Genomic DNA, 12,321 nt, shown 5'->3' on the forward strand with positions numbered 1-12,321 from the left:
GGCAGGGCCAATCAGCAGTTTCTCCCTGTCCCTCCATGCAGTCACTGCCAATTGACTCCACCCCTTTCTTTCTCCCTGTCCCTCCTTGCAGTCAATCAGTGACTGCAGGGAGGGACTGTAAGTAGTAACTGCTGCGAGTCACAGATTATAAAACGAGGGGTATTTTTTTGAAAATACCCTCATTTTACAATCGATAATCTATTCAACTAATCGATAATGAAATTTGTTGGCAACGGTTTTTATTATCGATTAGTTGTTGCAGCCCTACTCCCTTCTGCCCTATCTACTCCTTCTCACTCCTAGATTTGTAATCTTCGCCATTAGTGTATTGGATCTGATGGTGTGTTTTCACCTCTCCATAACATGGAGGATGGGATTATCTGTAGAGCAGGCAGATTTTAACTCCCAGGGCTGCTTATGAACAATATAACACCCAAGGTTAAGGAATATTGTACATTTTTAATAATCAATACAGCAATGCATAAAATTCCATGTGATGCTGATGCATTTTACAGTCTAAGTTGTTTCTTCATGGCTAAACTGTATGTTGCAAACTTTGGTCAATCAAAAAAAAAAGAAAAAAAAAAAAAAAAAAAATCAACTTAATCTGAATTTAAAGGAATTTCATGGGGGGGTTGGTATAAACTTGTCTTCTTGAACTTCATACAATGCTCTACACAGTGATTACGTTTAGCATTGATAAACCCTTTCTCATTTTGCACCAATAAAACGTCCTTTAGTTGGAAACCACCATTGTTATGTGGCTTTCCCTGCTGAAACATCACCCCAGGATGATTCCTTATGGCGATGCTAACCAAGCTGTTCCTCCATTGACTGTCTTTACGCAATGAACAATCACTTCAGTAGTTCTGAAGTCCAGTAAACCCCGATACAAAAACAGGGTCTTAATCCCTGAAAGACTCTAAAGACCAAATACTCTACATGTGGTAAAATTCTAGCAATCCCAAAACGTCAAATTACTTTAAGTTTAAGCCTTAATACGACGCCCACATCATGCAAAATACATTTTATGACACATTACAACAGTTGTGTTTTTTTCTTTTTATTGGAAAAGGGGAGGGTGTCACCAAAAGTATTTACAGTGGTTACCAATTGTATGTATGCTGAATCTAGTAACAGTTAAATAATTAAAACTTGCTCTGCTATTGAAACCAGTCCCAAAATAAAACGCTGTCGTGAAATCTTCACTTTGCAGTTCCTTTCCTGTAAACGGCATTCTATCCATTTCTTCAAATCAAATCAGCAACTATAAAGAAAGACGGAAATTCAGAACATTTCTTCAAACACGCAAATAAAAATGCAAATAGAATCGCTAAACTGATGGCACTTCAACTAGTGTAGTATGTGGTCAGGATGACATCTACCACTCAATGTACGATTAAAACAGACAAAAGTTATGACCAACGATTTCAATTAATGACATCATACAATGAAGATATGTACCATAAAACCATGCTGGCCCAGGACAGCCCCCTCCATAGTCCAAGGCTTAAAACTATACATACCGTTCATGGGCATTTCATCAATCTGGGTAGAGTAGTACTGCTCAATATCTCTCAAGATACGAATGTCATCATTTTTCACAAAGTTAATGGCAACACCTTTCCTTCCATATCGACCTGAACGACCAATTCTGCCAGAATAAAATGGTATCGGTTCAAGTCACTGTATTCCAAGCCCAAGTCCTTACACATTTTTTAAATGTAATAGTAAAACCACATAACAGAGGCTCAGCTACATACCTGTGAATGTACAATTCTCTGTTGTTTGGTAGATCATAGTTGATGATCAGAGATACCTGAGGAACATCCAAACCTCTTGCCCATACATCAGTTGAAATAAGTACTCGGCTGAAAAGAACAATTAAATGTTATAAATCTAAAATAAGCAAATCTTTGTACTGCACAAACAAAAGTGCATATTATGTGACGATGAAAGGAGGCATTAGTATCCACAAACTGCCAGGTGTCAGAATGCTTTATAAATGGGCTTCTTTTGCAAGAAGCGCTAGTTGGCAGCATCAGACATGAGTCTAAGACTAGTATTGGCTTACACAGGCCATTATTTACTATTAAGTGTACTAACAATTATGAGATCATTAGATATTAATGATCATTCCTGTACAGATCTTTTCAAATATAATTGGAAGTGAAGCAGATTCATTTAACACTAAAGTGGCAATTGTATATTTCATAGAAAGTCAACTTCATATAATCTGACAATTAGTAAAATATACAAGTGAAGATGTATTCCAAGATTCAATTACAAAACTTCCCAAGATACTCGTGAGCACACAAAATCGCAGATAATTTAATTTTATAATGAAGACAAAAATGTGCAATATAATTGGGCAAGGGACCGAAAACGGTATAAATACAATGCAGAGCTTCAGTGAATTACACCGCCACATACCTGGCTCCGGATCGGAACTCTTTCATAATTGACTCTCTCTCCTTCTGAGGCATATCACCATGCATTGAAGACACCGTAAAGTTGGCCTCTCTCATTTTCTCTGTCAACCAGTCAACCTAGAAATTAGAAAAAAGCCAAGGTAAAGGAGAATTAGGGGCCCTGTACTTAGAATACTGCAATAGGTGCGGCAGCAGTAAAGGCTATGCAATGCACACGGATGAGATACCTTTCTTTTGGTGTTGCAGAAGATGACCGCTTGTGTAATGGTCAGCGTGTCATATAAGTCGCACAAGGTATCAAACTTCCATTCTTCTCTCTCCACAGCCACAAAAAATTGCTTAATTCCTTCCAATGTCAACTCATCACTATAGAAGAAATGCATTTAGAAGTCATAAGTCTGAATGATGACAAATGCCATCAGCTTCATTGAGGATAACAAAAAACTAAAAGATTAGGGAAGAGAAAAACATCAATGAGCTCACCGTTTCACCAGGATACGGATGGGATCAGTCATGAATTTATTTGTCATTTCCAGGATCTCATGTGGCAGGGTAGCACTGATCAGGCAAACTTGGGTGGCAGGTGGCAGATATCTGTACACATCATAAATTTGCTCTTTAAATCCTAAAAAAGGGAAAAACAGACACGTACGGATGAAACCTAGTGCATATTTGTCTGTATGATATACATATGCACACTATCTGCAAACAAGAACAGTCTGATTTCCAACGAGGAGTATATTTATGCAATTGAGTGAAATTAGAATTATTGCATTAGGTATATACCTTTATTAAGCATCTCATCTGCTTCATCCAAAACTAGCATCTTAATGGCACGCGTCCTCAAACTTCTGCGTCGGATCATATCTACACAGAGAGAAGTAAAAATGCTAAATTACTGAATTACTGAACTTCTAAAAACCATAAGCAAATTATGTGAGATATCCCAGAAATATCCCCTGCTTATACAGCTTTAGACATGCTTACCAAAGACACGGCCAGGTGTTCCAGCAACAACATGCTGACCATAATCCAGTTTGCGAATATCTTCTCCTACATTGGTCCCCCCAATACACGCGTGGCACTGCACATTCATGTAGTCACCCAAGGCAAGGAGAACCTGCAACAAAACAGAAATTATAAAATGAAGGCAATCCCGAGGTATAAGAGGCTATATAACAGGAATGCAGATCATCAATAAACCCATACCTTCTGAATCTGGCCTGCCAATTCTCTGGTTGGAGCCAAAATTAAAGCTTGTGTTTCACGAACCTAGAGAAAGGGGAGGAAAAAGTAAACGTTAAAAAGGCATTGACCTACAGTAGAAGATTTAGATTATGAAAACACAAAAATGGATTTGAAATAAATGTCACATCCACATGTGCTGGTTTCTTAGTGTAGTACTGGGTGGGGTGAGAGCAAGAATTACCTGAATGTCCAAACATTGAAGAACAGACACACAAAATGTTGCCGTTTTGCCAGTACCAGACTGTGACCTGTAATAGAGATAGAACAAAAGATGGTTAGCATTAGAAAAATATGAAAAGCCTGTTTTTCTTAAGGCAGTTTTGAACCCATTGGTTAAAGAAATTTTATGCACCAGCAACCTCCACGGAAATAATAACACTTAGGCTAAACTTAACCTAAATACTTAAGATCCTCTAACAAAGACAGCTACTGCTTAGTGAATGATTTTTTAATAAATTAAAAAAAGGTTTATATATTGCAAATGTCACAGAAATTAACAAGTTAAAATTGCCAATTTATGTTATGGTAAAGAGATCAGTAAATTAAACAGCGGTACTTACTGTGCAATCACATCTCTCCCCTTAATGATCTGCTTAATTGCTCTCTGCTGAATGGCGGAAGGCTTCTCAAACCCTATAAAAAAAATATCTGCGTTACACGAAGTACAGACAAAACACAAAAGATTAACTTGCAATGACTGTTTCTGGAGTTTCAAAGCGGTTCTCGTAGGTTTGGGGAACCCATCTGTACATGAAAACACCGCCAGCCAGATCCACGTAATTAGTGAACTATCCGGCATGTTAAACGAAACTAACCAAATCTAATGTTTTCTGTATTCCTCTAGTTTAATCGGACAAAAACTTTTCAGATTGTATGGCAACAGCCAATCAACATCTGCCAGGATAGCCACCCGTTCTCTAAAAATCAAAGCTTTCTGGACACTCTGCAGTACGAGGAACTGAGCTTCTAGCGTTGCATTTAAAGTTAGGAGCTTTGAATGCTGTGCAGCATGTGGAAGAGGACCTTTAATTATAGATTTATATTTAAGCACCCAGATGCACGTATGACCATGGAAATGGACCCTACCAACACTAATGCCGCTATTCAACAGTTTATAAACAGCTGCAGCGGCTTTCCAAGTTTACCAGACTCAGTTCGAAAGGCACAGCTTGTCTATATTACATACGTACATTCATTCACTCACTCACTCAAGCCACAAAGCCCTCAGAACACAGGATTTCCTAATACGCGAGCTCGCCAAGCAATGGCGCGAGGCCTAGTCTGGATTTAAAACTACACATAACCTGGACACAACTCCAATCATGTTCAGTCAACAAAGTGGATGGCTGAGAGTGATATGAGTTGCCATCGCCTAACAGCACATCCCGATCCCTAGACAACCACTTCAGCTGTTGGTCTCTGGCTGCACCTAGGCCCGCGCCTTTTCCCTGCCACGGAGCTGCCACAGAGGCCCCGCCGTTGTTGAAAACCCGGCTGCCGGACAGAGGCCGCTTCTTCCGGCCTAACTCACCATAAGCGTATATGCCTCTGAGCAGATCCTCCCTGAGCCCCATCGTGTCGAAAGTGGGGGTCACATCCACCTCCTCGCTGGTCTCGAACTCCACTTTGGTCATGTCTTCTTCCCGCATTAGGCGCTTACGGTTAGACCCGGTAGACAACCCCGCGGGGCCAACAGCTGCTGCGGCCGCCATTTTACTTCCACCCGGTGCAAACGGACTCGAAGACGAGAATACGCGCCGCACGCCGAACCAGCTTGCTACCCAGAAGCCACTGCAAAGCGGAAGCTGTAACGTCGCATGATGCCATTACGCACGACGTACGGCGGAGTGGGTGGGGCTAAGGTGCTCCACGTCACTCTGGGCGGTTTTAGAGTCGAATGGAAACAAAAACTTACCTCCAGATAAACAGTTTCCTCGTAGAAACTCCGAGCCTTCAGGGTGGAGAAGATTGGGAAATAGACATTATTTATTATTATTATTATTATTATTATTATTATTATTATTCAGTTGGGAAGTCATGCTAGAAAATAAATGAATATCCCTTTTACTTATGAGGAATATAAATTGGCTGTTTTAGTGGTGTTTGTGAGCTTGTCTTTTATGCCAATGAATGATCTAAAACCGATTTCTCTGGGAATTCATTAATTCTATACAGATGTTTGCTTTATTACAGGCAGGGGTTCTATGTTTCTAACTCTTTACAAACAGTAAGCAGCAAAGAGGCTTTTTAACTGAAAACATTAAAGATCATAAAGAGTTAATACATACTCGCAATCCCCTTGAACCTCACCAGTCATACTTCACCGTAATCTTTACATTTGCTCTAAGCAGAGGAGGGCTTGGCCGGGGTTTTAGCCAAAGCAAAGTGGTTTCATCGGCCTCTTGCAGCCCACCCTGCATTAACAGACACATCGACACACACTTTACACACTCACACATACATACACACACATTCTACAAACGTGTAAACTAACACACTGAAAAGCACATTTACACATCTACGCTCATGCTAATACACAAACACCAACATGCACACTTGCACATAATACTCATACTAACACTCACCTTTACACATACACACTCATGCTAACACACCTTTACACATACACACTCATGCTAACACACCTTTACACATATAAACTCATGCTAACGCATATACACTTATGCTAACACATACACCTGAGAAGTCTCATTTTCTAACTCCAATACCTAAAGAATTCACGCACGCATGGAGTTCCTGCAATATAGACCGCCACGTGTTAAAAATATAATTTTTGTGTCTTTGTGTTTCAAAAACTGGGGTATACTATGGTGGGGTTCAAATGTGTCATAAGTATGCGTTTGTTATTTATGTTCTTTATTGTTTTCAATTAGTGGAGAAACTAAAAGCACAATACACAACCAATCTGTCCAGAAATCCAGACTTTTCTTCACCCAATCCCAGAGTTATTCCTTTAACCAAGAAAAACTTGATTGTGATCCATTGTGATCATCCTAAGAGACAGCAACCACTAACTAAACTAAACTATGACTGTGGCCTGCCGTAGCTAGTGAACTCCGATTTTACACCGATTGACTACTCACAAAAATACATTAACCAACAGTTATAAGTTATGTTTTTTGTAATACTTGCTGGCCTGTTTCGTGCTAGTTGCGCTAATGGTATTCACACTAGTGATTTTTAATAGGATTGATTGAGGACCCGGTGTTATTTTTTGGGGGGAAAGGCTGTCTGGGCTATAGTGATTGAAAGAGTCGCAGTGTGTCCTTGCTTGGCTCACAAGCCCTGTTAGAAAGTTGCATCGTTGTGTACCAGCTATCCACAAGACATCCAACCAATTACAACCATAACAGAAAATGTGGGCCAGAACATCATATCACCATACTGGTGGTTCCACCATTTCTAAACCTGGGTATCCTATGGAAGAAAAATACATACAAAATTTAAATAACTGTCAAAAGTAAAGAACTTGACTGAAAACAGGCCTCCAAACACATTTATATGGTTCCAGGGCCAGGTTACGGTTTTGTGTGACCTAAGTGTTCACATGGGAAGCCACGAGGAGTTGGCCACCATAAAGACACTATGACTGAGTGGCACCATCTAACATAATTGTAGATGGAATAGAAAATGTGTGCCGACAATGTTACTGTCTGCCAGTTATCATGTATTTTTTTCCTCAAGCTTTTCAGTGTCTGTCTGGTACATATCACAGAATTTGCTACTTCCCAGACCCTGGAATTCTTATAAGAAAAGACAGATATAGCTGCATTTTTAGCCAGAGTGGTAGAAAAACGTGTTAAAGAACATAAGCTTTAAGAACCTTAGAGATCTCTTCTTTAGATTCTTATAAAGTTGTAGACTTGTATCATGATAGGCATAGAAATAAAATGAGCAAGTTTGGTAGAGATGATACTTTTTTTGGTATAAGTGAAGTATTATATGCGATCATTTGAGATGCTATAGATCTCTTCTTCAGCCATGGTTATATAGAAAGCATCACTTAAATTTGCAATCTCTCATTTGGCCACTAGAGGGACACAGCTGAGCCATCCTATTCACATTAATGCAAATGATAGTTGTGCGGTCCCTTTAAGTTTACCTGCTGCCCCCTTGCAAATGCATGAGGATTATGCAGTATCCCCCATATGCATTTGCCCCTTGCCCACCCCCAGCTATCTTCCATGCAGGATATTTGGTCATGTTGCCAGGCTCATAGTATACTTACTGCCAGTCAGTTCTGCTGAATCAGCAAATATGCCAGGGGGTCCACATGTGTGGAAAGCACGCTCATTGATGTAATCTGGAGTGCTTTTATGTTACTGATAGCAGCAGAATCCCCCATTTGCATGTATATATATATATATATATATATACCGTATTGGCCCGAATATAGGCCGCACTTTTTCCCCCCACTTTAAGTATTTAAAGTGGGGGTGCGGCCTATATTCGGGGTCTAGCGCCCGACGCCCGGGACATGCAGTCCCGGGTGCCGGGCAGGCAGCGGGGTTAGGATACAGATCCCCCGCAGCGGTGCAGGGGACCTGCATCCTACTGTCTGATACGCTCAGACAGCCTCCCCTGCCGGCACTTTCCACGGGGGGAGTACCGGCACGGGAGGTTGTCTAAGCGCATCGCACGGACGTTCACCGGCAGCGGCGATGCGCCGTTGCCGGTGAACATCCGCACGATGCATTTTAACCCACCCGACTTACCAGAGCAGACTCCCGGGTGTCTTGCAGGGCCGGCGGAAGACATCTACGCAATACACGTATACAACTTCCGGTGCCGGCACTTCCGCTGAGTGCCGGCACTGGGAGCTGTATACACGATGTGCATAGATGTCCCCCTCTCGCCCCGTAAGACACCCGGGAGTCTGCTCTGGTAAGTCGGGGGGGAGGACAGAGTGGCAGCATATCGAGGGGGAGGACAGAGTGGCAGCATATCGGGGGGGGGGAGAGAGGACAGAGTGGCAGCATATCGAGGGGGGGAGAGGACAGAGTGGCAGCATATCGAGGGGGGAGGAGAGGACAGAGTGGCAGCATATCTGGGGGGGAGGACAGAGTGGCAGCGTATCTCGGGGGGAGGAGAGGACAGAGTGGAAGCATATCTGGGGGGGGGGACAGAGTGGCAGCATGTTTTTGGTGCTTTTTTAAAGAAAAAAACTTTTTCTTTAAAAAAGCACCAAACTTTTAGGGTGCGGCCTATATACGGGGGCGGCCTATATCCGAGACAATACGGTATATATATTTGAAACAGATATATATGTGCATGTGTATGCGTATCGATCTGTGATCAATTAATGAAGGTCTACATGCACTGCAGTTTTTCTTCTGTTAGGATCTCCCTATTAATATCCTCGGCACAATAAAGTGAAACTCATGTGGACAAGCTAGAATGACTTGGTGGAAGTGCAGAGATAACAGTACGATAACACATTTATGGATAGTTTTACTTATAAGGCATCAACAGGTAATCAAAGTGCATTAAGTATGTATCTAGATTGTAAACTCAATGAGCAGGGCCCTCCTCACCTGTTGTCTCTGTAGGTCAAATTGCTATGTTACATACTACTTGTTGTGTCCTGTCCACCCATTGTACAGCGCTACGGAATTCGATGGCGCTATATAAAACAATAAATAATAATAATATATTTGCCATATAGGTTACAAGGTCGATGCCCTATGGAACTCAAGTAGAACTCAAGGAAATGACCAATTCCTGGTGTTTAGGATAGCCATTGCACAGAGTGACAGGATATCCTCACATAGTGACAAAATAGTTAAACATGGACTGTGATAGGGGAAGGGCTTGAAGACAAATGTCAGCAGCACAGACATGACAGATCCAAGCTTGGGTTTCATTTAAAATGTAAGTTTCCCCAAATCCTACATTTTACATCGCTGGCTTCCTGCTGACTGATCGTGTGTGAGCGCCTGTGCACCTTCGTACAAGGAATGTCAGATCGCGTGATCAGGCATTCCCTTCTGGTAGGTGTCACAGCTTACACCCACCAAAAATTCACTTGAGGACAGGAGAGCTTTCGCAGGGTCTTTCTAGACCCTGATGGGCTCTCCCATTGCTCCCCCTGCTGGCTGGTTGCAAATATGTGATCAGCACAGACAGATCAGGAAAAGGAAAGGGAGGAAAAATAGTTTCTCCCCCTTCAAAAAATGAAGAAAAAAAAAGGAAATATGAATAAAGTAAAATTGATAGGGAGTCCAATAATGCCAGCATGACATCACAAATCCGAGTATAGCCATACTGCACAAGGAAAAATGCGAAAAAAGGAAAATAATAAATTAAATAAAAATATTTGTTTCTAAAAAAAGGTACCCCCTTAGCCCTTCCACTATAAAAAATACTATTTAAAAAATATATATTAAAAGAAAATCACTACCCTACACCCCTTACGCCAATAAAATAAAAAAGAAATCTGTAATATAGGGTAATATGTAAAGCTCTAGGACATAAAAATGATGTATGTGCGATATGACTGATATAGAGGAAAGTTTAGGTTGGCAAAAAATGTGATTTTAGTATAGAGTTTTTTAAAACCTATTATCACTATTAATTAGTATGTTTTAAGTATTTCTATGATTTAAAAAAAAACGCTTTACTTCCCCTGAACAAAATATTGTATAATTTGTGGGGTGCATAAAATATGGAAAAGGGGAATCACGCTTTAACAAATATATAATAAAAATGACAAGATGATGGTCTTTAGGTTATAAAAACCTAAAACCTGTAAAAAGTTAAGCTGGTATACAAATCCATAGCACCCAGCATCTGAAATGGCCAAACAGGGACAGCTTTGGCAGAAGATGAATGTTTTTATTATTTGTAGACATTATTAGAACTTGCAAGGCTGTAGAACACTGTGATACACTCTTACCCCGCAAACTTTCCCAGATGATACAAATGAGGGTCATCAGGGGAGGAAAGAGTCACAGAGAGGGGATTTAGGGATAAACGAGTGACTGTCTCTCCTAAAAAGGGACACTTGGGAGGTATGCGAACCGATTAAGTTGCACTGATGAAGTTGAATAGTAAATGGCTGGATAGAAACGTGAATGTCGTGGTGTGTAGCAGCGGTGCCGTTATGTGGATCGGGGATTTTGTGACAGCAGCGCGGACGGTGGGGTCCCGATCGAGATAATAACGGATCGCGGCTGTGACTGCTGCGGGGAAAGCGCTCCATCCCGACTCCCGAGCTCATCGTTAAGTCGCCCAATCCGGAAGAGGAGGGCAGGGTGTCAGGTAACACGAGGATCGGGAGAGGTGGGGGGATGCTTGCGGGAGGATGGAGAGTAGGAGGAGATGGCAACAAAGCCTTCTCCAGCCTCGCTTTAGGAGAGCTCAGCCTCCCCCTCTCCAGATCCCTCTGTAGATCCCTCTCCCTCTCCGGAGGATCCAGAAGGAGGAGCTGAGCTTTTCCATCTCACAGTCACAGAAGTCTAACCTCCACCCTGGGGTGCTGTCCTGTGTCAGGATGAAGGTGTGCTTGCAGGTCACTTCCCACCTCTAGGACAGGTAATCCACCACTTGCTTTGGCCGGTGTGCTGCTCCTGATCTCCTCCACTTTGATCCTCATTACTAGGCATAACTTCTTAAGTTTGTTATTTCCACCTAAGCAGCTCTGGCTTGTCCCTTGTACCCAGGAGAAGGCACGGTGATCAGGGCTGTGTGACCCGCTGGTGTCATCGCCCGTCTTGTGTTACTTTGTAAAACACACAATGATGCTGACACGTTGAGACCTTATCCTTAGCTTTTTGTGAATGCTTGCTTAGGTCGTATATTGCTGTAAAAACGCGAGCGGATAACAGATCGCGGTGTTTATTAATATGTATTAACGATGAGTTCCTAGGCTTACAGGTGGTTGCGTTGTGTGGACGTATTAACCCTTTCTGTGCTAAATGAGTGCATTCTGACCTGCGACAAACCTACTTGTTTCTGTTTCAGTGCGTCCTCACGTTACGTTTTTTTTTTTTTTTAACCTTTATTCTCTATATAAAGACGGCAAGGAAAATGAAATAAGAATTGTGTTAATTCTGCAGATTCCTTTGCTGGCTTGTAATGGAAATGCCGGGGAGGAAAGGGTCTAGAGCTTTCGTTTTTCAGGAATCCCACAGATTGAATTATTTAAGAAGTTTCCTCGTCACGTCCTTCTTACAAAGTACTATTTATTATTATGCTTGCCTTGAAACGGGTAATGACATTCGGCAATCACCCAATGTTTATCTTTTCCTAGAGCCGAGCAAAAGGCACAATTCCTGACTTTAATTGAGTTAAAAGGCTGCTTTTTGTTGGATTTGTATAAGAAATGGGACACGTCGTCTGCTTAACTAAACTATACCAGTCGTGCCGTCAGTATAAAAATAAAACAAAATGCAAACCTGCTTTTAAGGTGGTCTATATAGGCAGCTTATTACTAACAAATGAAATAAAGAAATATATAGTCTAGTCCAGGCGAGTTGTGGGGTTATTTGTGTTTGGTCTAATCACGCTACAAAGTGCAGGTTGTTTCAGAAGGCAGGTTGCTTTTACCATCCTTTGTTTTAAGATAGTGACTGCTTATGTTATATTGAAATGGTGAGCAAACATGGGTGCTTGTGTATGA

The 12,321-nt window shown here is 41.6% G+C and overlaps 2 protein-coding genes across 3 annotated transcripts in view; one reads left to right on the forward strand and one right to left on the reverse strand.

Annotated features, from left to right (window-relative positions):
- Nucleotides 1-1,047: 1,047 nt before the first annotated feature.
- EIF4A3 (eukaryotic translation initiation factor 4A3) lies at nt 1,048-5,483 on the reverse strand. Its single transcript, XM_053460629.1, has 12 exons — nt 5,212-5,483; nt 4,241-4,313; nt 3,862-3,928; nt 3,642-3,704; nt 3,420-3,552; nt 3,219-3,299; nt 2,916-3,057; nt 2,660-2,798; nt 2,434-2,549; nt 1,764-1,871; nt 1,527-1,654; nt 1,048-1,267 (listed from the first exon to the last, which is right to left on the reverse strand). The coding sequence occupies exons 1-12, from the start codon at nt 5,390-5,392 to the stop codon at nt 1,251-1,253; spliced, it is 1,248 nt and encodes a 415-aa protein (XP_053316604.1). The 5' UTR covers nt 5,393-5,483; the 3' UTR covers nt 1,048-1,250.
- Nucleotides 5,484-11,087: 5,604 nt separating this feature from the next.
- Nucleotides 11,088-12,321, forward strand: part of NINL (ninein like) — a 38,666-nt gene continuing 37,432 nt past the window's right edge. Inside the window, exon 1 of one of the 2 annotated variants that reach the window (XM_053460625.1) lies at nt 11,088-11,234. The gene's annotated coding sequence lies outside the window, so the exon portion shown is untranslated. The remainder of the gene's footprint in view (nt 11,235-12,321) is intronic. The other variant, XM_053460624.1, reaches the window with a different exon arrangement.

Source organism: Spea bombifrons, chromosome 3 (genome assembly GCF_027358695.1).
Source record: "Spea bombifrons isolate aSpeBom1 chromosome 3, aSpeBom1.2.pri, whole genome shotgun sequence".
In the NCBI taxonomy this organism is placed as follows: Eukaryota; Metazoa; Chordata; class Amphibia; order Anura; family Pelobatidae; genus Spea; species Spea bombifrons.

Bases quoted from the DNA above. Each gene is read 5' to 3' on its own strand.
- EIF4A3 (XM_053460629.1), bottom strand. From the start codon at position 5,392: ATGGCGGCCGCAGCAGCTGTTGGCCCCGCGGGGTTGTCTACCGGGTCT. The intron at 3,929-4,240 runs GTAAGTACCGCT...TCTCTATTACAG, and splicing joins GGGAGAGATGTGATTGCACA to GTCACAGTCTGGTACTGGCA. The intron at 1,872-2,433 runs GTATGTGGCGGT...TGTTCTTTTCAG, and splicing joins GAGTTCCGATCCGGAGCCAG to CCGAGTACTTATTTCAACTG.